The sequence below is a fragment of the Varanus komodoensis genome, unplaced genomic scaffold (genome assembly GCF_004798865.1).
Source record: "Varanus komodoensis strain SLA01 unplaced genomic scaffold, ASM479886v1 scaffold2, whole genome shotgun sequence".
Taxonomy (NCBI): domain Eukaryota; kingdom Metazoa; phylum Chordata; class Lepidosauria; order Squamata; family Varanidae; genus Varanus; species Varanus komodoensis.
In genome coordinates this window covers 16,241,724-16,269,270 of record NW_025335568.1, presented here as the reverse complement: position 1 = coordinate 16,269,270, position 27,547 = coordinate 16,241,724, and the positions used below count along the sequence as shown (strand labels likewise).

Here is a 27,547-nt window from a genome sequence, read left to right as displayed (position 1 = left end):
TGAGAGCTCTTGATCATAGAAAGGATTATAAGTGTGTTCCCCTGAACATACAGAAATGCCCCTCCAGATGCTCAGTTCAGTGGAAGCTGGAACCAGTGGGGAAGACAATGGCATTACCAGCTTGCATAACCTTGCTCTTCCTCCATGCAGTCTTTGAAAGTACCAGGAGAGAAGTCTGGGCTGTATCACTGATGGAGGTCACTAGACAACCCCTCTGTGCCCTAGATAATGACTCTCCCTTTGGCTGCTGCCTGCAAAAAAGCACTCATTGGCCAAGCACTATATAGGAATGGATTGATGATCAGGGAGAGTACTGTAATGGGGAAAGGAAGAATTAGATCTCCCTTCCTCACACAGTGCAGTCCCCATCTAATTGCCCTGTACTTACTTTGAGTAAAGAAAAAAGGTAAAGAAAAACAGAAAAAGAATGGTATGGTACAATTTTCACTAAAGTATGCTGACTTTAAAGCTGTCATGTGAGCTTTGCTGAAGCAGGCACTGCCATGGAAAAAGTCTTAGATGTAGTACCTAGTTCTATCATAATGGGAGAAATTCATCCCATCAGTTTCATCTTTCATCTTCACAGCAGATAACGCCTAGGGGTGGGCATACATCAGATAGAATGGTTTCCCCCAGGCCCTCCTGTACTGCTACCACTCCTTGAAGGCTGAGAGGAAAGGTGGATTTCTAGAAGCAAGAGCAAAGCACTTGTGAAGTTATTTAGAAAAGATCTATATGATTTTATATAGTCCCTTCCTCTCTGGTATTAATGATACTTTTTCAGCCAGTCAGCATGGAATCACCTTGAAAATTGTACTGCTGTTCCCCTTAATTTAAAAAGAAGCAGTGGTAAAAAGAACATGAGCTCTTTCTCCTTTAGTGATCCACCAGAAATCTGCCAGTAGTTGTCTGGTAGGCTGCACAGCTGTTCTGCCTAGAGTGCCCCAGACTCTTTTTCAGCTTCAAGACTAAACAGAGGTTATATGAGACCTTGTTTCATGAATCATTATTTTGCAATAGACATTGCAGGTAGCCTTCAGCCTGAATCAGGCTCCCTCCACTTACTCTAGAGTAAAACTGAATGTGCAGAAGAAACTTTGCTACAGGCAACATCATTATGTAATGGCTGTTTTGATCCAGACATTCCATTCATGGGCCGATGGGTTGCTGAAACATCAAGAGCAAAAATAGCACATGAACAAGTTTCCATTCTCAGAGTAGTGCTGCATGGATGCCATGTGGGGTTGACTCCACTGGTTTAGCTCAGAAGCCAGCTGCCAGTTGGTTCCTCTTCTTTTGATTTTGTTATCTATCAGTTCAGTGGAAAGGTCAGATGTTCTTTGGCTGTTTTCCTTCCTTAACTGTTTCTCCTTCCAGCCAATCATTCTAAGAACTACTGGAGATCAAAGAACTCCTGCCTAGGCTTGTTTTCCTTTTACCTCCCTATCTTCTTTTACATTTCATGTTTTCTCCTTTTAACCTGCACAACCTTTTTCAACTTTTGTTTTTAATCTATGCACAGCACTTGAAAAATTCTTCCACTCTCATAATTGCCAACTTTTCAGACCTTGCTTTGTGCCCAGGATGTGATGAAAAATAGCCAGAAAACAAAAGCAAAACGTGTCTGAAGGGGCTGTGAAAGAGTTGCAGTTGTTTCACTAAACTAATGTAATTCACCCGAAGATAAACTTTAATATTTTCTGAGTGCAGTAATTCGTGTGAAAGTGCAATCAATTTGCCACAGTAATTGGTGAATGGCTGCCTCTTATGCATCATTTAGGACTTGCATTTGCAGGCTTACTCTACTTTGCCCTTTTGCATTAACGCACATGACTCACATTGGGCTATGGGAGAAGCAAAATGAAGCATTTAATCCCTATGCTGTAATTTAATTCATCCGGTAAAATAATTCTTTTTTATGTGTGTAGGGGGTGGGTGTCGAGGGATTCCCATCAGTCCAGGTACACATAAGCCTAGCGATGCGACAGGTTTCTTTGTGTTAAACTGTAAAATAATGTTATAATATATCATTTATTTCTTTCCTTCAAAATGCTATTCAGCTGCTCTTAGTCAATAATCCATTAGCAGAAAGCAAGAGAAAGCCGAGTAAAGTATCCCTTTGAACTGAGAGGAAAAAGATCTGATTCTGCTTACCAGCACGGTCACCACGCGAAGAACCACGCCACGCATGTTGTTCTCCAGCCTTCTGTCTGTTAATGACCCATTGAGACCAGTAACTGGATTCCAGCAGCCCAGCTGAAAAACAGAATAAAATGGGTCACCCCACTGATCAGGAAATATTTCCTCTTTAGACAGTATGTACTTCATGGGCAACATCTGCAGATCCGCCCGAGAGATTGTCCCCTGTGTTGCAAAGTCATGTTCCATCGGAACGAAGGAGAGGCTCTTTTCTGTGGCTTCATCTAGGCACTGGAATTCCCGCCTATGTCTTGCCCCATCTTTATTGGTCTTCTGTTACAGCACTTTTCCCCAAGCCAGTGCTTCCCAGATGTGTCAGACTGCAACCTCCATGGCTATTGGCTGGCTGGGAATTACGTTGTAGTCCAACATATCTGGAAGACACCAAGTTGGGAAACCCTGCTAGAGAGGCATTAGGCCTGTAGAGGCCCACTTGAACCCTTCTTGTTGAGTCTCCAGGGAGTTTTAATTGATTTTACAACCTCTCTGGATGACTGCACTCATCAAGTGTCCCTGATGCTTTTCCTGTTCATTGCTGCTGATTACATAACTGCTTCCTACTTGCTTATTTTCTTTGTCTGAAGTTGGCTCTTTTCACAATGCTTATGTTGTAGTTTGTGTATTGTTTGCATAAGACCTTCCTTGGACTCTAAGGAAAGGTAGGAAAATATGCATACATACATACGTACGCTCAGGCATTTTCAAAAACCCATTCTGGGTATTTGTCATTGCTTGTAAATGGGATTAGAGAAAGGGATTCTCTTTGGACTCATGAGCTGGTCAGAAACACTGAGTGGAAAACCTTCCTGTTCTTGAGATGAGGAACATTTCCCCTTCAGAAATCTGTGTTCTTTGCATCTCAGTGGTAGGTGGACCAAAGCCCCTCTACCACACATCTATCAATACTCTCTCTCTCACACACACACATGCTCTCCTTCTTTTACACATTTCACATCCCCTCCAGCAGTGGTGTCACCCTTCTAAAAAGCATTGCCCAGTTAAGGAATTTCTAATACGTTGCTCTTATTAAAAAAAAAAAAAAATCCAAGAAATGTTGCTTTCTTTGGCTGCTGAGAGTGGTGAGTCAATTTTACTTCTCTACCTCGGTAGCACCTCTAAGTATGTCCAGTATGTCCCCAACAGAGCATTTTTGAATGGTTAAAGGATTTTTCTATCTGGTCCCTTGAAAGGTTTTGTTAGAATATATGAAGGCCTGTGGTGACAGATTTTCTAGGCACTTTAAAGTTCCTTGTATTCACTCTGACTTTGATGCCAGCATTTATACAGTTCCTGTGGAGGTGTCTAGAGCACCATCTGGTCCAGTTTTATCTGATAAATTTCGGTTGATGTGGTCTGAGGATGTAGACAAGGTGTTTGGACAGGTTCATCCAACCATCTGTGTTCTTCACCCTTGCCCATCTTTGCTAGTTTTCTTAAGTCAGAGGAGTTGATTCCATGCTTTCCGGAAGTTATTAATGCCTTATTAAGGAGAGAATGGTCCTGGCTGCCTTGAAAGACCATGCGATGAAATAATTGCTATTAATATTATCATATTTATTATTTGTAAAGCTCCTCAGGCACTAGAAGATGAAATTCATGGGGTTTCATCCAATCATCTTTAGATGGGTGAAAAAAAGGTATAGATTCCAACTCCCCCTTATCTAGCATTTGCAACACTAGCATACCCTTGAGGAAATGTTGAAGGAAATGAGAACTTAGAGAAACCAGTCCACCATCTACTGAGAGCAATGGTTGAGAAAGCTGCCAAAGTGGAGCTGGAAAAGAAAATGAGGTACACAGGGGTGGACTGCTATGACAGAAGTCTGAATCAGGAGCTCTCTGCTGCTTCATCAAAAGGAGATTGATAGGATACTCAAACAATTTAAAGTCACTTTGTGAATAATAAAAAGGCTCCATTTTCTGATAGAATCACAACATCCCAGTCTCCATATTTCTAAGCTAAGTTTTAAAAATAGAGTTTTCCTGAAATATACACATTTACCATCATTTTCTTACACACTTCTGTTCAGGTATTAGCATCCTAAAATTTGTGACATTTAAGTAACATAAGAAAAACAGATGCTGTGGCATAGTAGTGTTATCTCTTACTCAAGAAGGCTTGTTTCATACATGCATGTCCATCAGTTGACAAGCACAACACCAACTGAGGATTCACATGTCCGTCATGGGCACTGGCACAATAAGATACCACAGGCAGAGTTTGCAGATTTCCTGACATAGTAGCTGTAGCAGCAGCAATAATATCATCCCAAATAAAGCACTTTTCTGTCTGCACAAAAAGCTACTGGTCACTCAATATACAGTAATCAAATGAGTAGGTATCAAGTGAAAAGAAAATGTTGCAAGGCACTGAAGGGAAAAATGTGCTGGAGGAAATGTGAAGAGTACATGAAAGGGGTAAAATATATAAGGGGTTTTCATCAGTTTGCTCTTCCCCCATTTTATCAGTTGTGCACTTGATTCAACTCATGAACTTCCATCTCTAAGGTGATCCACAATTCGCACATTTTTGAAAGAATGTTAAGATTTGTGCCAGTGGTACCATTTGCACAAAACCAACATCATTTTAGTGTGGCTTGCATTAATGGCATCAGAATGACAATGTTTTGAGTGCCTGATTTGTGCAAATCACATGATTTTCTTACAGGTTTTAAAATGTCCAAATCACATCAGGTCTTAGAGATGAAAGTTTGCATAAATATCCTGATTTAATCCACTTCCAATCACCAAATAGGAGACAGGCAGGAAACCTGTCAAGTTCAAATGACCCAGATTTCACAGCGTTATCACATCATTAGTTGTGTCATCCTCAGTTGGAGTTTGCCCGCCCTGGCAGAGCTCCCCACTTTTCATAGTCCTGGCACTAGAAGTAGACTTTGCAGCATCCACCCTGCAAAGCCTGTACGTGTGATGCTCAGAGACCATGAAGAAGAAGATGGAAGTTGGCCACAGCTGCAGAGACACTGTGCCTCTTTTCAGTTTTGCTGGGGACCTCAAGGGGAAAAGCAATAGCAGTCCAGGGAGATTCCCTTCGGTGCCAGCTCAGGCCCTCCCCACACATCACCTGGGGCTTCCTTCTCCCCAGCACTTGATGATGCTTCTATCACTATGATTCCGAAGCCTGGAAGGAACCGAGAGTAGTAATTTTTCTTGTAACTTCCATATCTACTCATTGCTAGTGATACACTTAATCTTAAAGCAATGCACATTATTTTTGTGGAAGGGGTTGGTTTGTTTTGGTTTGCTTGGAACTATTTGAAATTCACAATAAAATGTATATAAATTTATGCCAGTGGAGGAATATTCCTACCTGTGCCAGTCCATCCCTCACACACAACGCACTCACACACTCTCAATATCTGGTGGCACTGAGAGGAGATGCATTGAGTGACTCTGCAACACCTTCCCAGATGCCTGATCCTGGCAGCCAACATTGCAAAAGCGAATGGACTTAAAAAAAAAAGACACTCAAAATTGCGTGTGGGCATACACCTTCTTTGCCCATGGCTAGTAGCGCCAATGTGATTGATGCAAAAGAGATACCTGCCTGCCTTTGCTGAGCCAAAGATTGGTTAAAAGTTCAGATTCAAAGGGTTCCTTAGATTACTTTACTTATAAAAGAAAAAAAACAACAAAAACCCAGACATCTTACTGGGGAAACAAAAGCAACCCTTCTGGATGAAGACAGGACTGGAAAAGGGGAGCCAATTGCCAGGTTGAGCTGTAAAAGCACATTACATTCATTCAGCACTGTGTCATTCTTACTTACATAAAGAAACTAATTAGAACTTAGATCCAATTAGCATAGCCAAACGTGTTGAAAGTCTAATTACCACAGATACTGTACTGCTCTTGCCAAATGTAAAACCCTGTGAAGTTTGCGAGGCGTCTTTGTTCCCTTTGGAGGTCAGTGGAAGTCCATTTTTAATTATGTTCATTAATGTGTACTTTTTATATAATTAACTGTTCAGCTTAGTCCATTCTAATAGGGTTTTTAAAATTCTTTTTGGTTAAATGATACCACTGAGCTAAGGCAACAAAAGTTTAGCCTGGATCTAATTTCCCTGTTTAAAAGATACAGTTTGTTTTTTCAATTATCTTCTTTGAGTTTCCAATTCAATCTCACCATTTACAAGGCACAACTGCACCTCAGACAAATGTACAGCTGCATGCCAAGCAAAATATAACATCAATTTTTTTCAGCCTTGGAGTTACTGGCTGGGGGTGCAGACCTGTTCATCAGCTTTTATGGCTTATGATTTGGCTTATGGCTCATTTCAGGAGATGTATAGTGTTCATATCTATTAATAAAAGCAGCAAGGCTTAATTTGCACTTGGGTTCAGCCTCTAAGCCAGGACTGAAGAGGAAGATCCTATCTCAGGTCACAGGCCTATGGCCAGTAAATACTGGGCAGCCACAGAATAGGTCAGAGCCCCCACTGCATCCTCCGAAATGCAGTCCAAAGATGGAGCTGGGTCCCTAACCTTGCAATACCCTGCCTCTGCCCTCACAGCCAGTGGGGTACTTTCCATGCTGGCTGTGACTCTGAGTAATGAGTTTGTCCTTTGATCTGGCTTGGAGGGAATTCATAGAAGCATAAAAACAAAGCGAGTCAGAAGGGGCCTCCCAGGCCATCTAGTCTGACCTCCGGCACCAGCCGGCTCCACTCACGACATGCCCACCATGTGGACATCCAGCCTATCCTTGAACACTCGCACTGATGGGGCCTCAATGACCTCTTGTGGAAGCCCATTCCATACCTTCAGGGTCCTGACTGTCAGGAAGTGCTTCCTGGCATCTAAATGGAACCTTGGTTCCCTGAGCTTTGCTCCGTTGGATCACGTCCTGCCTTCCTCTGCAGGGGAGAACAGGTCTCTACCCATCTCCATGTGACATCCCCTCACATACCTGTATGTCGCCAACATATCCCCTCTGAGTCTCTTCTTCTCCAGGCTGAAGAGACCCAGTTCCCTCAGCCTTGCCTCATACCCCATCCCCTGCAAACCGGCCACCAACCTTGTGGCCCTACACTGCACTGACTCTAACCTGGCTATATCCTTTCTGTAATGAGGGGCCCAAAACTGAGCACAATACTCCAGTTGTGGGCGCACCAGAGTCGTATAGAGTGGTAGTAATACCTCTCTTGATCTAGAAGTCATACTTCTGGCTATGCAACCAAGGGTGGCGTTCGCCCTCTTAGCCACCACATCATACTGCTGACTCATTTTTAGCCTGCAATCAACAAGTACCCCAAGATCCCTTTCACAAGTAGTGAGGCTCCATCAGGATATGAGGTTCCCTGATAGTTCCTCAGCCCACCACTTTGGGAGCAAGAGCAAAAGACATAGATGGCCAAAACTGGTCATCAATACCTTTTGCCAAGCAGGAGGAGCACAGATCTAATCTTGCCTCCATGGTCCTTTTGCATTCAATTGGTTGTCCATCATGCACTGAATTTGGAATTTTACCAGCAGCTACTTTGGATGACACCCTCACAAGCTTATGGTGGAAGCATCATGGGTGAAGGGTCAAAACTAGGTACATGGCCTGAGCAAAGGCCCTCAAGTTCATCTTGCATGCCTTGGTGGGCTTCTAACCATAATGAATACGACACATTCAGACCTGTACAGGTCTAATTTAATGGCTCTCTAAATACATAAATTCCAACATTTCAGTCAACAGGGGCTGCCATCTTTCTTTGGTTTTATGACACTAGCTCCCTACACATCTAACATGTGCAAATGGATCCTCACATGATTACTAGAAAGAAGGTCATGTCATTGGTTCAGCCCTAGGGCATGCAGCTTCACCCTGCCTCTCAGTTCCAAGCACCAAACATTGATGCTTACAGGGGAAAGTGTAAGGACATTGATCTAGAGATGGTTGAATCTTCCAGTTTCACTTTCTCCTTCATTCGGAAGTTTAAAATCTAAAGTTATTTGCCAGATGCCGACAACCTCATGAACACAGAGAGGACTGTGCTGTCCCTGCCTGCCATACAGCTGTCGAACAGGAAACATGCTTTAGAAAAGGGGGTGGAATGCAAAAGGCAGTAACACTCCAGCAGAATCTGAGGGCAACTAGCAGGTTTTTAGAGTCAGGCCAGGGGAATCTCTTAGGAACCTCCACCCCTTCAGAAGTTGCAGTTGGCTGTTAAAGGCCCAGCAACTTTTCCTGCAGACTTTGATTTTTCTCAGGGATTGGAGAAGGGAGTAGCCAGGTATGGACTTGCTTCCTTGTTCATTACAGAATTCTGAAGTCCATCTCTGAGAACTGGAAGACAGTGGCACCTCCTGGGGGTACACGGACAAAATGTGGGGTCTGAGGAACCCCTTCAGAAGGCCTAGCAACTGCTTCTGATGACTCTCAGGGTCACTGTGCCTGGCAGCATCAGATTCTGAGGGGTGCCATGCTTGGATCATGATACTTAACAGTCAAAGCCCTGGACCTGGTTGGACTAATGTGTCTGCTTTGGTTTTTCCCACATTATAATTTTAATCTCAAGTTCTTTTTCTCACGGATATGGAAAAGACAGTAAGTTCTGATAATTTTTGCATGAATCCAGTCTGAAATTATATTCTTATCCATTCTTGCATGTGGACTGGAACCCTGAGAGTAAGAGTGTGAGAGGGCACTTGAGAAGTGGAAGGCCATGCCTGCACCTTCTGGCTTTTCCTCCCTTATTGAAAGCGTATTGCCTCTGTTCTGTACAGTCACCCTTTCTTTTCTCTTCTGCTTCCAGTAGGAACCTCCCTTGAAACACACAACAATCAGTTTCAGAGAAGGCACTTGGTTGGGAACATGGCAGACAGAGAAAGAGTTAACCACCCCCCCCTACCCCACTAGACCTGAGGCTGCTCAGGCATTCCCCCATCTCCTCCTTTATATAATTAAAAGATGTGCATGTTAATTATATTCACACAATTAGTTTGACCTTAGTTGCAGAATGTAGCCACTGGAGCTCTGAGATTCACAGCCAAAGGATTCCTTTTATAGTCCCCATGCTAACATAGGGACGGCGAGGCTGACTGTATTTGAAGATCAATTTTTAAATGTACAACATTTCCCTTTGCGCCTGTGACATTATCATAATGGCCCAAATGGGAGGTGTCGGTGGAAAATCTCTCAGCAGAGTCCCCTTTCTGTACAAAACAGACCTAGAAGACTTGCTCAGTAGGAAAGCAGCAGCTTAACAAATGGAGGATTCTGGGGTGACTCTAGTTAAAAGACCTGCAAAACAGTTTATATGCTCATTAGAAGATAAAAAAGAAGTGCCAGTGCCCTGTGCCTCAGCTTCCTCCACTTCTGCTGAAGCATAAAAAGCAAGGACATGTACTTCATGGTCAGGAACCCCAGGAAGCCTCCAAGTCCAGTTCAGTAATGATTTGCATGTTCTGGGTCAGGGGTCGGCAACCTTAAACACTCAAAGAGCCATTTGGACCTGTTTCCCACAGAAAAGAAAACACCGGAAAGAAAAGAGCCGCAAAACTCTTTTGACATCTAAAATGAAGATAACACTGCATATATCATTTTTTACCTTTATGTATAAAAAAACTATAGTGTGTTGCATTTATGAAATCAATGAACTGCTACAGAGAAAACAAATTTTTTATTTCTACATGCAACAAAAACATTTTGAACTCCGAAAAAAAAGACGCTGGGTTGAAGGTTACTTTCAAATAAAATACTCAATGTCTATTTGAGTCGTCCTCCTATTTATAAAATAAAAAGCTGAACTTAAATTATGATTTTTGCTCAGATCAACCTTCCGCATCAGTTCCAAAATGGCTTTTTTTCTCTCATGTCCATCCGGATATTTTTCAGCAGAGGTTGTGTGTTTATTCTGGAAATGTCTTGCAACATTCAACTTTTTGTTGTTTGCCAATTTCTCACCACATAGTAAGCATACTGGTAAACCAGTCTTGTGAAAGCAAATGAATCTGCCTGCGTACCATTAAATGTTCTGTTTTCTTCTGAAACTTTTCTTTTCTTGGATTTATCCATGGTTGGCCTGCCGGGGGTTGAAAAGCTCAGTAAATCGCGTGCAGGCCGGTGTCGCACTTTGGCGGTTGTGGCGCATATTTGGAGTGACAGGGAGCCACAGCAGAGGGATCAAAGAGCCACATGCGGCTCCAGAGCCGCGTGTTGTTGACCCCTGTTCTAGTGGGAGTGGCAGTTCAGACCAATTGCTCCATTGATCGCCAGGGTTGATTTGGCTGATCTGGCTGGCTAGGCGGGTGTCTCCTTCCTTCCTCACTGCTCCATGTGCATCCCTCCTGAAGCTGCATGCTTTTTGGAAGAGGACAACCATCCCAGATAGGAGTGTACTGATCTTTGGTCAAGAGTATATGATAGCTGTGCTCCCCTGCTAGAACCACCAAAGAAGCTCAACTGTTATCAATGTTTTTTGAGAGGTTCTCTGTGTTGTTACACTTACCGGTTCTATGTGTGTGCAGAGCACCCTCAAGGAACATTCTAGAACTCTGGGCAGGAAGCGTGCGCCCACATGTCTCCCTCCAATGGGAACATCACTTATTTTAACCTATCTGTACTTATCTTAGAGGACAAACACTTTCTCACTCAGTTAATTCTTAAGTTCCATGACTGCATCAACTCTCAGCAAACAGTTTAATTTTCCCTTTATGGTGCACTGTGGTTCTGATCTGAATTGGGGTTTACACACTTACTCTAGAGTAAAAGCAGATAGTGGTTTGGTTATATGCATTGTAATTAACAAATCTTGTAGTTTAATGGTGATTCTAAGATGCTGTAGTGCTCATCCATTTTACTGCAATATTATTTCCTGCGCCATGAAATAACCTCTTTAAAATAAAGGATGACCCTTAAAATATGGAGCATCTGGCTCACCTACATGAGCCTAAAAGCTGCAAATCACTGCGTATTGCCAGCCAGATTGTCTAATACCAGTAAGACACTTTTCTCCTAGGAAATTTAGATTTATGATTTGGGATTTCTCCCCTTTTCTTTTTAATCTTGATGCATCTTGGCTAGTCTGTGATAGATGAGCTATGCTTTGATGACATTCAAAGTTCCGAGAGTAGTGGGAAAGAATCAGGATTTGGGGAGAAATGATGGTATTAATGGGAAGGAGTGACTTTTCTCTCTTGTTTCTAGGTTTTAAAAATGTTACTAATATGTACAGGGGGAAAGAATAAGTATATCATTTAGCTCATACAACTATAGCTTTATATTAAACAGGGAGAGGTTGCAGTGACCTTTCTTTTTTCAAAGCAGTTTCACAGCACAATTTCCTGATATCTTTGCTCTGGATATGTTACTGTGTGATCTTACTGAAGTGTTTAGCTGTCGTCTACCTCCAAGCCACCTTAGAAATTCCTGGCAATTTCTGAAGGATCTTAACAGCAGAACACATTTGACATTGTCCAGCTATTAATAACTGCATTTTGATTTGCAAGTGCAGTCTGATTGCTGATTAAATCTTTTAAGAACTCGTTCTGCTCCCCTGGCTCTTGTGCACTCAGAAGGTCTGAAGGGACCAACTACATTTGCATACGGGCAGGATTCTCTGAAAGTTCAGGAGCTATGGTTCTGCAGACCTGCCAGCTGTGTGGAGGAACCTTGACATGTCCAGCTGACCTTGGAGGCACGGCATTCAGGCAGTGGAGCTGCTGGGTGTGGTATCCAGGGTTTCAGCTGCAGCCACCTCACCACTGCCCTGCAGGCATTCCCTGAGTATGCTGAGGGCAAACTCTTACGAGAGCTTGAGGAACCCCTGCATATGGCTCAGGGATGTGGGCAAACACAGACCCTAAGGCACACTGGCTAGGCTTTGGGGACTAGTACAGCCTGAAGTTGTTGACAAAATTCTTGGACAGATTCGTGCAACTATGTCTGTACTGGATTCTTGTCCCTCTTGGCTAATAAAAGCCAGTAGCAGGGGAACCTGCCACCTGGGCCAGGAGGTGATTAATGCTTCTTTACAAGAAGGAATGGTCCCTGGCCGCCTGAAAAAAGCAGTGGTGAGACCGCTCCTGGACCAAGAGCCCACCTGCTGGTTGTTGCACAGTGTTTAATACAGTATTCTCAACTTATCATTTTTTCAGTTTTAAATTTGATTTTAAATTTGGCATTGTTGATTTTTATGATGTTTTAATATGCTTTAATGGTGTATTTCATATAATATATAATATTATAGATATAGATGGCTGTTGGGTAGTGCAGAGATTAAATAAATATATATATATAAATAACAATTGCCTGACCTGGGAGTGTTGCCTTGGACATGCCTGAACCCCTAATTGCAGTCATGCATTTCAGAGCAGCTCTATAGGCACAAGGGGGCAATCCAGGTCCCATTGTAGAAGGCATCACAGGTATCAGACAGGTATGCACAGACACGGACATAGTATAAAAGCCTTAGGCAGGGCTAGGTAGGCAGGGATCTTGCCTACTATTTCTCCTATAACTGAATTATAGGCCTGACTGAAGTAGAACACTCTGCTGTAATCCATCTTGGATGTAAACAGGTTGTTCTCCAGGCTTCTGTTAACTGATTCATACTTCCATTAATAATTTAAAATCATCCTTAAAGGTAAATTTTAAAGTGTATAGTAACAAGAAAAGTCTTGATAATAGATGCATTGATTCAGCAGGGAATGTTCTGAACTAACACCAGGAGAGCAGCAACTTCAATGCTTTCCTCCATGCATTTGTTCAACTTCTGAATCATTCATTCATTCTTCTTCCTTGTGTACCCCATTTCCCAGCTTTGACAAATGAACACAGCAGGCAAAGTTAGGTTAAGTGGACAAAATCTGGTCACAGCAGGCAAAGGCAAAGTAGATGTCCTTTTATGCAGAGGGCAGCTAGAAGTGGTATCTTGGACAGCTCCAAGAGATACCAGCTTGCTGAAGATCTTTCCTAGGACTACCCTTGATTTTTCAATCTTAGAATTCTGCTAGGCTTGGGAATGGAGGTTCTGCTGGGGACTTCTCCTCTGAGTCAGAAGTTGTTGGCAAGGCTGTGCCTTCTGGACCAAAAGGTCCTGGATAAGGTGCTGAGCATAACTTTCTTGAGAATGTGACCTAAAATTTGTTGCCATCACAATAATCCTTATCAACTCTGCTCTGAAAGGTCTGAAGGCTGCAGTCAGTTCAGTTTGAACCCCAGCAGCTGTACAAATGGATTGAATGCTGACATCAGAATTCCTGGAAACCTTCATGAAGCCAATTCTCCAGGTGGTCATCTGTCCCTAAACCTGCTCTTGCGTTTCTGCAGAGCTTGTCTGCAGTGTTTAAGAAGACAATCCTAAGGTGGTAACCTGGATAATGCAACAGGCAGCATTTCTTCACAACAGATAATGCTCCTCCATCTTTGGATCAGCCTGGATGATTCAGAGAACTAGCAGAATTGTCCAAGCTCAGCAGTGGTTGATTGCCAGAAGGTCAGAAGAGCAGCATAACTTGCAGAGACAAAGTGATTTCTGCCAGTGGTTACTTGGAACGCTCTGTGTATTTCTCTTGGCACTCCAGCAGTCTATCAGAGAATGCTGGCAAAGAGTTCCAATGGCCAGGAATGATAAGAGTTGTAGTTAACTCCACCTCCACTCATGAAGGGTTCTTGCCTGCATGCCTAGCTTAGGTTCCGTCACAAGTGAGCTGTATGTAAACAGAATCTGAACAAGAGCCTCTTCTAAGGTGGGTTTTGCTTCTTGCCTCAAGAATTCCTGCTTGATTTCCTGCTGCTAGGGATGTATGTGGAATGTGTGAGGGTGATGGGAAAACCAATTAGAAGATTCCCCCCCTTCCCAATTCTGGTTCACCAGCCCTATGATTTAACCAACTAATTATTATGCAACTTGAACTGGCTTGCAGATTTCCATATCTAAGACACAATTTATGCATTTTAAAGCAATGCTAAGGAATTAGTTCTTAGGGTGCAATTTGTGCAACTTGCCTATTATTTGAGCAATGTTGTGCAAATTATGGAAACCACACAATTCTGCATATTTAAAGCAAGTTGATACCTGAAAAACACATGAATCTAATATGACTCATGCAAGTCACCCAATTGTACACAAATTTCACTGGATCCATGTTCTTTTTGGGTGCTAGTCTTGTGCAAAACATGCAAAATAGCATAATTTACACAGCCGTACTATATTTTGTAAATTGTACCATTTGTACACATTTACTTATTGGCTTTTAAAAAATGTGCAAACTGGGGCCCATTTTGAAGATGGAAGCCACAGATAAGAAGCCTGGTTTGGCCTACAGCTGATCATTTGGATCTATAGCAGGCAGGAAATCTGTTGAACTTAAATGTTAAGTTCGATTTCCCAATGTCAGGATGGCCCTGTTTCTGAGGAGAGTCTTCTGTAATTTGTATAGGAAAATGTCAGAACTATTTGAGTGCCTGAGCTATTACAGAAAAATGGTGTAAAAATTAGGACTATCTCCATATTCCAATCCTACATAAGGCAGTGCATTTTGAAACTGGCAAGTTCACAACATTCCTGAGCAAATCTTTTAGACTGCACACTATGATTTTAACTAGCACCTGGCCTCATCCTGCTTTCATTCTGTTACATATGACTTTTGAAAAGATTATCATTACTGAAATGAGTAACATTGTACATCCCAGCTAATACAGTGCAACAAAATATCTCAGGATAAGCAGGGAAGCAGTTGGAATCTCATTCTATGGCATGGCATATATCCATTCTATAAACCATAAGCAGAATGCCAGCATTATTCCTGAGTTAAACACTTTTACTCCAGACACTTTCATTAAGTATGTTGAACGTTGCTAGCTATTTTTCATTTTACCTGAACTTCATTGTGCTTCCAACACATCTCACAGATGTGGGACCAAAGTTAAGAAATGGTAACCTAGACTGCCAAAAAGGAATACTGCTTTAGCCTGGGTAAATCAATCAGAATAGGTTGAAGAGGTGCCCAACAAAATTCATTTATGAGGCAATGAATTGCTTCTAATACCAAGTTGGTTTTGGAAATGTCACCTTCTATTTTTATGGGCATTGCTTAAGAGTGGAGGCTAAAATTCTGTGCATGTCTAGACAGAGAAGAGGTTTATAACTTGCAGAATGCCCCAGCCAGGCTTTTCTCTGGCTGGCCTGGGCATGCTGGGAGTTGTAGGCCATTTCCCTATCTTAAAGGCACTCTAAGCATTTACACAGAAAAAAACAGAAAACTGCCGCTGTGGTATCTGTGAGATCTCAGAATGTCTGTTCTAAGGAAGGATGTATAGATCAGAATTGTTCCAGTACATGTTGGTTTCACCTATTTATGCATTTATTATATTTATACCCTGACTTTTTCCTTCCATGGAACTGAGGGCAGCTCACATAATTCTTCTCTTTCTCTCAATCTTATCCTCACAACAACAACCCTCTGAGGTAGGCTCGACTGAATGTCTGTGGCTAGCCCAAAGTCATCTGACTGGCACCATGGCTGAGTGGGGATTAGAACCCAGATTGCCTGGGTCCTAGTCCCACACTCATAACCACTATACCACACTGACACTCAGTTGTCCCATGTCTGTTCATTCCATTTTTATTATTGAAATCCTCAAAAAAATGAGTATTTGAATATACATTTAAATTCTTATTTTAAATAGAGTTCCCCTTAAAATACATATTGTATAAACATGTGACCCTAAAATATATATTATTCTAGGGTATATCTGTTTGTGAAATGCTCAGAGAACTTTTGTAATGGGTCAGCTATGTAAATGCAATTACCGCACAATACTATGGCTACTAGGCAGGAGAGGCAGAATCCCAGCTCCAACTTTGGAAAGTTTTTCCAAGGTCAGAGCTGAGATTCTACCCCAGAGCACCCGCTCCCCAACTTCACTGCTGGTGCAGAAAGTCTGTGACTCCAAGCTCTCAGGACCCCACCCTGGAGCTGGTGGGTAGTGGGTAGTGAGGGTGACAGGGAGAGGACAAATAAACTCTGCCATTATAGGATGTGTTCTGGCAGTGCCTCAGTTATCCTTCTTATGCACTGATGCAAAAGTTTAGATGATCGAAACTGGCCATCTAAGTCTTTTGCAAGAGAACTGAAGAGATAATTTACCCAAAAGGTAAGTGAATTCCAATTCACAGAGTAGTCTGGCAGGTGTAGCTTCAATTGATTTGTCCTGCAATCCAGGCCAAACAAAATTCTCAAGCACCTCTAGTCTAGAGTTCTAACAGTTTTGCTTCTAATAGTGCCAGGCATCTGGATCTGGAAAGCTCCTAAACACAACATGCAATGGAAAAGCCCTCTACTCACTTTTTAAAACTTGTTTGGTTCCAGCATCCAAAAGGTACTCTGTTGTAAACATAAATGCAATGTAATTATCCCATGCAAGTATCTTTCTAAGAGATGAGTTTATGTAAGAGTTCATATGTTTAGAAATGAGATTCATAGATAGAACAATTTGGAGCGCTAGCCATTGGCTACTTCAGAAATTTAAATTCTAGAGGGAACCTGAAACCATCTAAGTGTCTTTAAAGATATTCCAAAGAACTCTTCTTTCCATTTTTTTTACTAAAATAATTTCATATCTATCAACTGGATTATACTTCTCAAGTCTCTATAAATTATAAACTTGCTTTGTTGCATTTCCCCCTGCAGGGGGATAGAATTTGTAAGACTGCCGAACAAAACAGTTGGATTATGGCTTTCAGTTTTTTAGCATTTATATTACTGGGAAACTCAGAGATAAAGCATCTTTTGTTCTCTGGAGAAGGCCACACAGCATATTTCCAGAATCATTGCAACACATAAATCATTTTGCTGAAAAACTGCAATGCATGTATCCTTGGGCTTCATGAAGTGGCTTCTGATTGATTAGATGATGGGCAGCTGCCAGCTAATTGCAGCAGAGATATTATTTTTTTATCATTTTGTATTAGATGAATCCCATAAGAGCCAGCAATATGACAGCCATTGGGTATTGGGAAAGCATGCTTCACATTCCACCATCCCACACAGATCGTTGGCACAGTGTGGATTACAGAGGTCCTGCATGGATGCTGATGTTGAGGGAATAACATTCAATTTATCTAATCTCATATAGGTTCAACTCAGTGTTTTGGAAGATCTGAGCCTGGTTTTTTGTATTGTATTCTTTCCTTATGACAACTAGATAAAAAACCTAATCTGAATTTAGATAGCATTTTCCTTTCTATCTGACAGTGGAAAAATAGATTACTTCCAAAAGCTAGGAACCAGCACTGAAAGCCTTTTTCAACCAGGCAATGGAAGGGCAATTTGTTTTCATTCAATGAATCATTTGTGATGCCCATTCCAGAAGTGTAGAGACATTGGCTTTCGTTGGGGCAGAGAAAGTGCCAAGAGGTTTTCTTTCTATGCCTGGATACCACAATCTTCATTTTTCATGTGGCTTCTTGGATCTCCAAGATCCAACCTCATCATTGCAAGTACACAGATATCTTTATCAAATCATACATTCTGAAGAAACATCATCTTCTTAATTCACTTGTTGCAAAAGAAAAATGGTACCAAAGAAAGCCTCGCTGATAGTTTTTCACCAAAGAGCCACAGGAACCTGGAGTCAGTTCTGATGAACTGACATTGAAATGCAAGTGTGAGGTGACAAGTGGCTGGAGAGAAGCACTTGTGAAAGGGACCTCTGGGTACTGGTTGACTGCAGGCTAAACATGAGTCAGCAGTGTGATGCGGTGGTCAAGAGGGCGGACGCCACCCTTGGTTGCATAGCCAGAAGTGTGGCTTCTAGATCAAGAGAAGTATTACTACCACTCTATACGACTCTGGTGCGCCCGCAATTGGAGTACTGTGTTCAGTTCTGGGCCCCTCATTACAGAAAGGATATAGCCAGGTTGGAGTCAGTGCAGCATAGGGCCACAAGGTTGGTGGCCGGTTTGCAGGGGATGGGGTATGAGGCGAGACTGAGGGAACTGGGTCTCTTCAGCCTAACGAAGAGGAGACTCAGAGGGGATATGTTGGCGACATACAGGTATGTGAGGGGATGTCACATGGAGATGGGTAGGGACCTGTTCTCCCCTGCAGTGGGAGGCAGGACACGCTCCAATGGAGCAAAGCTCAGGTAGCCAAGGTTCCATTTGGATTCCAGGAAGCACTTCCTGACAGTCAGGACCCTGAGGGTGTGGAATGGGCTTCCACGAGAGGTCGTTGAGGCCCCATCGGTGCGGGTGTTCAAGGATAGGCTGGACGTCCACATGGTGGGCATGTCGTGAGCAGAGCCAGCTGGTGCCAGAGGTCAGACTAGATGGCCCGGGAGGCCCCTTCTGACTCGCTCTGTTTCTGTGTTTATATGTTTCTATGTTACTCCTGCTGTTCAGGAGAAATATCAACAACCTCAGATATGCAGATGATACCACTCTCATGGCAGAAAGTGAAGAGGAACTAAAGAGCCTCTTGATGAGGATGAAGGAGGAGAATGCAAAAGTTGGCTTGAAACTCAACATTAAGGAAACTAAGATCATGGCATCTGGTCCTCTCACTTCCTGGCAAATAGATGGGGAAGAAATGGAAGTAGTGACAGATTTTATTTTCCTGGGCTCCAGGATCACTGCAGATGGGGACTGCAGCCAAGAAATTAAAAGATATTTGCTCCTTGGGAGAAAAGCTATGGCAAATCTAAACAGCATACTAAAAAGCAGAGACATCACCCTGCTGACAAAAGTGCATATAGTCAAGGCTATGGTTTTCCCAGTTGCAATGTATGGCTGTGAAAGTTGGACCATAAGGAAAGCTGAGTGCCAAAGAATGGAGGCCTTTGAATTGTGGTGCTGGAGGAGAATCCTGCGAGTCCCTTGGACTGCAAGGTGATCAAACTGGTCAGTCCTAGAGGAGATCAACCCTGACTGCTCTTTAGAAGGCCAGATAGTGAAGATGAAACTCATATACTTTGACCACCTAATGAGAAGGAAGGACTCCCTGGAGAAGAGCCTAATGCTGGGAATGATTGACTGCAAAGAAGGAGGGAATGGCAGAGGATGAGGTGGTTAGATGGAGTCACTAAAGTAGTCAGTGTGAGCTTAAATGGATTCTGGGGGATGGTGGAGGACAGGAAGACCTGGAGGAATGTTGTCCATGGGGTCACAATGGGTTGGACACGACTTTGCAACTAACAACAGCAACAACTTCTGCTCTGTATCAATTTTGGTTTCTACTTCGTCTACATGTTCAACTTTAAGCTGGTTTTGTTCAATTTATACACCACTTTGTGAACACTTAAAAAGAAAGCCAGTGTGGTGTAGTGGTTAAGAGTGTGGGACTGTGACCCAGGAGATCTGGGTTGTAGTCCTTGCTCAGCCATGGAGCCAACTAGGTGTCTTTGGGCCAGTTTCAACCTACCTCGCAGAGTTGGTGTTGCAAGGACAAGGCTGAGAGCAGCAGGAAGATAATGGTAGAAGCCACTTTGCATTCTTTGTAAGAAAAAAATGGCTGAATATAACTCTAATAAATGACAAAATAAAGCATGCATTAATTTTCTATGCAATTTCCCCCAACATATGCATTTCTCTATGAAAATTTCCCATGCAACTTTTTCTGCTAACTCACACATTTTTCTATGCAGTTTTCCATAACATGCACATTTTGTACACAAGTTTTAAACTGAGAACTACATTTCAAAGAAATGTGCAATCTCAAGATCCATATATATATTAATTTAAGAAGGAATGGACTGACTACCTTCACTTAAAAATGTAGATCCAATGGAATTGTAAACCATCACTGCTTTCATATCAGCATCCTTTATCTTTCATGTACGCATACTTAAGCTACAATCGTTAATGTACCTGTTACACTGAAATTAAGTAATTACTGAAATCAGGAACCCTTCAGATCAGTAGTACCCACATAATACAGTAGAATGTATTGACTTATTTGGGTATTTTTTACCCTGTCCAATACCCAGTGGGTCTCCGGATGGCTTGGGTGGATTATATTCCTACACAGTGAATTGCATCATGATTTAGGGCAGAAGATGTAGCTTCAGGTCACTTCAGTAAGATAACAAAACCGCAAAGCCCCCAAAGCCCTAGCAAGGGTAAATTTCTACTTCAAGGTATTTCTGGAGGGAGAGACTCAGCATGAACAATTGCTAATAGAATTTTCTTATTGTATGGCTTGTCAGACAGAAATTGTTTAAACTCTCTGCCCTCCCTTTCTAGGAGAATTGGAAGCAACAAAGAAAAACCATAAAGTGAAGTCTTCAGTGAGCTTTAAGTAGACCTTCTTATTAAAAAATTATTTGCAATTCAGGGGCATGTTGGGCAGAGGGATTTTCTTCCACTGAGGAATTCACATGAAGGAGAACATGCTGAAAACAGAATGTGGGGATAAAAAGTGCCTGTGGAGATTTGTTTTCTTTCCTTCTTTTTCATGAAAATGTACAATGAGCTTGTAATATATTTTTCTGCCAGTTCCTGCTCGCAAAGCCATCCTATGCACTGCATATGAATCTTTAAAACAGACGTATCAGGGTCTGTTGAATTCTGTTCAGAAACAGAAACAAGTGAATTTCTGTTTCTGAATAGCTTCCAAATTTTTGTTTATCTGTTTTGATTCCTACACTGAACAATTCAAACCAAACACACTTAGGTTTTGTCTGAATAGCTACCTGTATTCCTGATAGAACAAATCACTCACCAAACAGAGGCAATGTTTATTGACTGAAATGTGGCTAATTTTGCTGTCTTATTCATATGATTACATTGCAGCTCCATCCCACCTTTCTTCTTCCTGGGAGGAACCCAAGGCAAAATACACGGTTTCATTTTACCTTCCCTCAGAACCTCCTTTTCCACCTCTGCTCTGCGTGTTTGATGAAAGTATCAAGGCCAACTGTGTTGGAGCAGCGGCAGCTTTCCTTCTAGCAGAACAGATCAGAGGTCATGGAGGAAAAGGCTCTCTTGCTGCCAGAGCCATTCCCTCCCAGTCATTTATTTGCCAAAAGTCTTCATCCTGAACACAAAAGAAGTGGCCTGTGCATGTACAGAGAGATGCATGTCCCAGGGAAGGATGGCAACTCACCAGCAATCGCATGTGCTGCAAACTGTGACACTATAAACACACAATATTAAGCAACTGCACTGGGTGGTGGCACCGGAACGTGTCAATGTGGGCAGCACAGACTTTGCTATGACACAGATATAGACTACCTGCAGCAAATGGTTTTGTGCTGGCTTCATGAGTGCTAACTTCAAATGAACCTCATGGATAGACTAACCATCGAAAGAGCATGACTGAAACAGAGCAGGGATGGTACTCTGCTATCAAGCTGTTTTTAAGCCAATTAGTTTGAGGGAAGATTCTTTCACTAATATGCGTTATCTTTTTCATTCTTGTTGACCTTTTTGTGGACACTGTTTAAGGATTATAGGCTACATTATGATCAGCAGCATATGGACGCTTAAGCTAGCCTCTGTGCCACTGTTCTATCCTTTTGAAACCCCCAGGAAAATAATGAGCTTCTTAAAATATGTGCAGTTCAAAGCAACATGTTGACAACCAGAATGACAAGATAGGACTTTCATTCATCTAGAAGCCCTGGCTGTTAGACTCAACCTACAATTGGACATTGCAAGCTTTGCATTTCATTGAATGCTGTATAGAGTTGAATGCAGGAAAAACAAGTAGAATGAGCAATACTACTACAGAAAGAACATAGCTTAAAATAATCCAATATAAAAAACTCCAATAATAATAAAAGTTGTGAAACAACATCCTGAACCCATAAACTCCGATAATACAAGTCACAACAATATGGTCAACCAATAAATAACAACAGGACTGTGTTACACACACACACACACACACACGTATAAAGTGCTAGTAAAACTTGGTTTCAGACAGTAAATTGCACTTATCAATTCTAGACCAGTGGATTTTGAGTCCTTGAGAGAAATGTTACACTTCAGAAGATTTCCTTCCAAGGACTCAAAAGCTGCAGATGCAGACTTGATAAAGGCAATTTGCTGAAACAGATTTTGACCAGCATTCTGTAGTTGCACTACATATGTAATTCTTTCCTCTTATTATTTATAGCTTGGAAATGCACATACTCCTGACTTCAGGCCAAACCAGACAAAACATTAACTAGATGAATGCATTTGATGGATCTGGGCATTTAAATAGCAACTATGCAGGGAAAATCACAGATGCTGGCAAACCCCAAGATAATGTTTAAACTCCTTTTTTTCAGGCCACTGTTCTGAAAAACATTCTCTCCCCACTACACACACTTGGTCCCAAGAGCTGGTCAGAATTGTAACTTCAGGGAGTGCTTTAAAAAATGAAGAGGAGAAAGGGTTAAAACTCTACCCATCAGCTGCAGAGGTATGTAGTAATGACATGGGCCTTATCTTGTGTTAAGAAAAGACCAGAGGAGCAATTCCTAACTGCATGCATCAGGAAAACAGTGCAAACAAGCAACAGAAAAAGAAAATGAATTCTCTGTGGGTTACATTGTCATTCCTAGAAGCTGGTGGGACAGGCATGCAGGTACTCCATGGGAGACCTAAAAATGTTTTATCTTTTCCCTGGAGTGGTGCTACATAGATAGAGCTTCATAGACTTCATAGTCAGTATTTGAATGCAGGGAATCTGTCCTCTAGCAATACTGGAACTGGATCCAGAGTTTCCAAAAGAAGAACTGCAGCCATGTGATGTTCCCACTGGATCAAGAACAGGTGATTCCCACCCACCCCCATTCTTCCTTTTTGTTGTTCTTCTGAATGGCTGGAAGAAGTTCTGAGACAATGCAGAAGGACACAAGGGAAACTGTAAAGAATATCTTGCCACATTTATTTGATTTCTTGATTAAGGTACATCTACCTCTAGCAGTGGAGCATCTGACAGAACCAGCTGTGCTCTGGTTCTTACCAGCTTCTTGGCTTATCTCCAGAGCTTGGCATTTCAGCTAAGAATTCCAGCCCTACCTCTTCATCCAGTTCAGATTCAAACTGAGGTAACCACCTTGGTAGGATGTACTTTGGGAGAAGTGGGCCTTGTCCCCAAAGTGTCTATGTCTGCATATCAGAGTTGTAGTCTTCTTTCCTGAATGATAGTATTTCTACAGAAAATCAAACTTGGTGGGTTTCAGCATCCCTGTTCCCTTATATGAACATGTTCATGAAAAAATTCAGTATTCCACACAATACAGTAACTATAATTATTGTGAAAGAATGCTATTTAATGGTTACATTTGTTGTTGGTTTTATTTCTTGCATTCTCAACACAGAAGAATTAATTGAGCATTTACACTTGTTTGTTCTTTTCAAAATATAAAGACAGTTGGATAATTACATGAAGAGATACACAAAAGTGGCAGATAGGGCAGATGGAGTCCTATTAGCACTGGTTGTTAATTGGCTTGTAGAGTTAATATAAGAACAGATTTTCTACCCCAGTTTGTACACAAGGAATTTGAATTTCAGTTCCCATTGCTTCTAATGAAAAGAGTGTATTTAATTTCATTTGTACCATATTAAAAACTGGTAAGGCAAACACAATTAAGTTAAAACTTTCCTGCCATCTGAAGCTATATTATGCCTACATGGGTATAAAATAGTTTACAAACTAAGAACAATTAGTTAATGCAGAATAAACCATAAAATACCATTGATAAAGTAGGGATTGTAGCTGTGGATATGCATAGAATGTGTGATGGAGTGCCAAGGTCCTTACTTCATGCTCCTCAGGGCAGAACCTCATGGGAGTCATGTGCTGGGGGTGAGGGAGTGACAACAGTGCACATGCTCATTTGGTGCATCAGATCTGGCCAATGCTGCCAGCTTTACACATGGCAGACAGGAATGACAGCAAGGCCAGGCACCATCTGTGTAATTAATTGTGCTATATTGGCACAGGTTTTGCATCCACCACCTTGCTTAGGACAGGACAGGAATAACACTGGGCTGAACTGAGCGAGGAGCTACCCATCACTAGTTTGTTATTTCACTGAGCAGCGAAAGATGCTTCCTGAATGACTACTAGAGATCAGAAAATGCTTGCTTATTTGAGCCTTAATGGCCCATAATGAGTGGTGGCTGTCTGTTACTGGAAACCTATCAGCCAGAATAAAAACAAAGCAAAAATCAGCTGCTTGTGCATAGGTGGGAAAGAAGAAGCAGTTGGGAATTGGAATGCAAACAGGAAAGGACACAAAAAACAGTGGATTTTATTCTTTTGTTTGGGGAAACAAGCATATAATATTTACTTTGGAGAAACTAGTACTTTTTGGAGATAGAGTACATACAACCAATGCATATTGGTTGATAGTAAAACACAGATAGTAAATAAAGAAATAAATAAAATGGAAAAACACCATAAGTAATCAGTAGTTCCTCCTTACAAGGAATTTGATCCTGGGAAAATTTGCCCTTCTTATACTTCTAACTATCTGCAAAATTTCAAAAAGCTTAAATTTCTAACGAAATGCCTTCTAGCATTTTTGCAGGTTTAGTATCAGGGATCTGCACGGAAGTCAGCCCAACTGTACACGTTGGGTTCTGCTTGCTTTAGCTTAAGTCAATTTTCATTTGTGCTCTAGGAGGGTAAACATTTGTTGCTCATTCATACTAGCCAGTTTTGATGTTAATGGATATCTATTTTAGCTAAACTGGTACCAGAGAGTCATGACCAGGTTTGTTAGGTATCCATTTGGAAGCAAACACTTGTAAAATTCAGAGAACTATCTTGTACTCACGTATCCTTGAATTGTAAGCTAACAACGACCCCTTTCAGATTTAATGTTAAACCATAGTTTAGCATTACAAAACGAGCCTTGGACTCACTGGCTTCTCTGTCCCTCTCTCCCTTCTCCATGGTCACCAGGAGAAGATGAGAAGCATTTGTTTCTGTCTGTAATCAACCACAGTTCCTTGCTTTATTTGAAGCCAGACAAACTGACTAGCTTCACACCCAGGTATACAAGTCAGATTCAAACTGTGCTTAACTAACTTGAAATCTCTCTAGACCAAGATTTAGGGCAGGGCTCGTATTAGCTGAAAATGAAAGCAAAAGCTTCTGTTCTTCTTCCTGGAAATGTACTGGAGAAGGAAAATGGATGCACACCTAAGGCTCATGCATTCAACCTGAGACCATTGTTTAGCATTCTTTCTGTGCACAGGACAGTGTGGCAATACTGTGAAGTGAAACAAAATAATGATTAAAAAAACACACTAGAATGGAGATGTCTTTAAATTTTGTGTGTTGTCAAAATTCACTAGCATCACTCAAGGCATCAAACTATCATTAGTATTATCACAAAAATGTAGCTTAAAATTAGCTGAAAACTGGCATTCTGGATACACATGCGCAGAAGCACGGAGCTGTGTGGCTTGCACAGCATGATTTAATTTTCCCAACTTTTGCAGCCTGTTCCATACAGGTTAGATGGATGAGACAATGAATGGGGCAGGCTGAGCGTTCCTCTCATCATACAAACAGTGACACTGATAAGCAGAATGCCTGAACATGCTTTAGGTTGAGCATAAAATGGGGCAGGACTACCATAATGTCACTCAGGTCTACTGCATTCATAAGTGTCTGGTTTGGCCCTTCTGTAGTTGTCCTTGCTTCTAAAATGCCATATATATCAGGAGGAGCTAGAGGAATATTCCTATACTTCTTTTCATGGCTAATGCTAGTTTGGCAAAACTCCAAAATAGTCTCCTGTGAAAGATTATGATCTATCACTGCATGTTATACCCCAGATGATCTGTGTTTCAAGAAATAATTATAAAATATTTAATATTTAATTTACCATAATGAATTCCCTGGAAAGACTTCTATGTGATCTTCAAAGATGATTAACCACATCCTTCTTGAAGTGTGTGTGCGTGCGTGTGCATGTGTGTGCGCCTAACAACTCAGAGGATAAAGTTCACACTTGACATGAAGAAAATTCTACAATTCATTTCCCAGCATTAGTAGTTAAAAAGATATCAGCCAGCTGAGTTGGGAATGGGCTTTGCCTGAAATTGTTATCAGGTGGACCAAGTATCTCACTCACTGCACAGCAACTTCATGTGTACACATGAGTAGTTCATGCATTGAGTCATGTTCAATAACCTGGGCCCTCTTCAAGTTTAGAGGATTAGCTAGATGCAGAGTCTTTATTCCCTCACCCTTAGTCCTCCCACACCAGAAGACACAGTTTTACCAGACTCATCAGATTCCAATAGCCTTTTAAGATTCCAAATGCTGTGTCCAGTTCTGGGCACCAAGATTTAAGAAAGATGCAGAAAAATGAGAAAGGTTCCAAAGGAGGGCAACAAAAATGATCCAGGGTTTGGAAACACTGCCTGATGAGGAGAGATGGAGAGGACTGGGCATGTTCAGCCTTGAGAGGAGAAGGCTGAGAGGGGACATGATATCCCTCAATAAGTACCTCAGAAGCTGTCTCAAAGAGGAAGGTCAAAATCCCTTCTTGCTGATACCAGAGTGCAGGACATGGAATAATCATCTCACATTGCAACAATCAGATTCAGGCTAGATACCAGGAAAAGTTTCCTCATTGTCAGAGCAATAAGACAGAAGAACCAGTTGCCTAGAGAGGTGGTCCACTCTCCCATATTAGAGATGTTCAAAAAGAAACTGGACAGCCATCTGAGTGGGATGGTGTAAATTGCTCATTCAGCGCAACAGCAGGAGGTTGGACTAGATGCCTTCATGGCCCCTTCCAACTCTACCATTCTATGATCCTAACTAGTTTCAGGTGAAGCCAAGAACACTACCAAGATGAAAACTACCCATTGTGGGTTTCCATAGTATAACTGGAAATGAGAAACCTTCAGCCAGTGATCTGTGCAAGGTCCTGACCCATTCTGCCTAGTCCAATCTGCTTCTACTCTTGCAGGAGAACTCAGATCTTCCTTCCAGAGACAGCAGGAAGATCTTTATTGTACTGACCCATGAACTGGAAGTTATGTCCCCAATTTATTGGGCTTCATCGCCTTGAGAGAGGAAAGCTGGAGCAAGGCAGTAGTCCAGATATTGGAGAAATATTGCAGGGGAAGACTATCCATGGTCTACTTGTGGACATGCCAGAGGAACTGGGATCACCAATGATGCTGGAGTAGATGAACCTTTACTTTGATTAAGGTAGACTCTCTTATTGTTTTCATTCCATGGGTATTGCTAATCCTTGAAAGATCCATCACAATTTTAGCGGTCATCCAATTGACCACACTATAACCTGAAGACTTAGATGCAGATATTTTCAGTCAGTTTGAGAGCACTTTTCAGAATCAGTTTAAGGAGTTAAAGAGAAATTCAGAAGTATTGCTCCTAAAGGTCTTTACATGGCTAGTGCTGT

The 27,547-nt window shown here is 41.8% G+C and overlaps 1 protein-coding gene across 2 annotated transcripts in view; it reads right to left on the bottom strand.

Moving 5' to 3' along the window:
* Nucleotides 1-27,547, bottom strand: part of GRID2 (glutamate ionotropic receptor delta type subunit 2) — a 919,670-nt gene that overhangs the window by 196,240 nt on the left and 695,883 nt on the right. For both annotated transcript variants that reach the window (XM_044429596.1, XM_044429597.1), the window contains one exon: nucleotides 2,155-2,256. In XM_044429596.1, coding sequence (XP_044285531.1) covers nucleotides 2,155-2,256 — 102 coding nt within the window. The remainder of the gene's footprint in view (nucleotides 1-2,154; nucleotides 2,257-27,547) is intronic.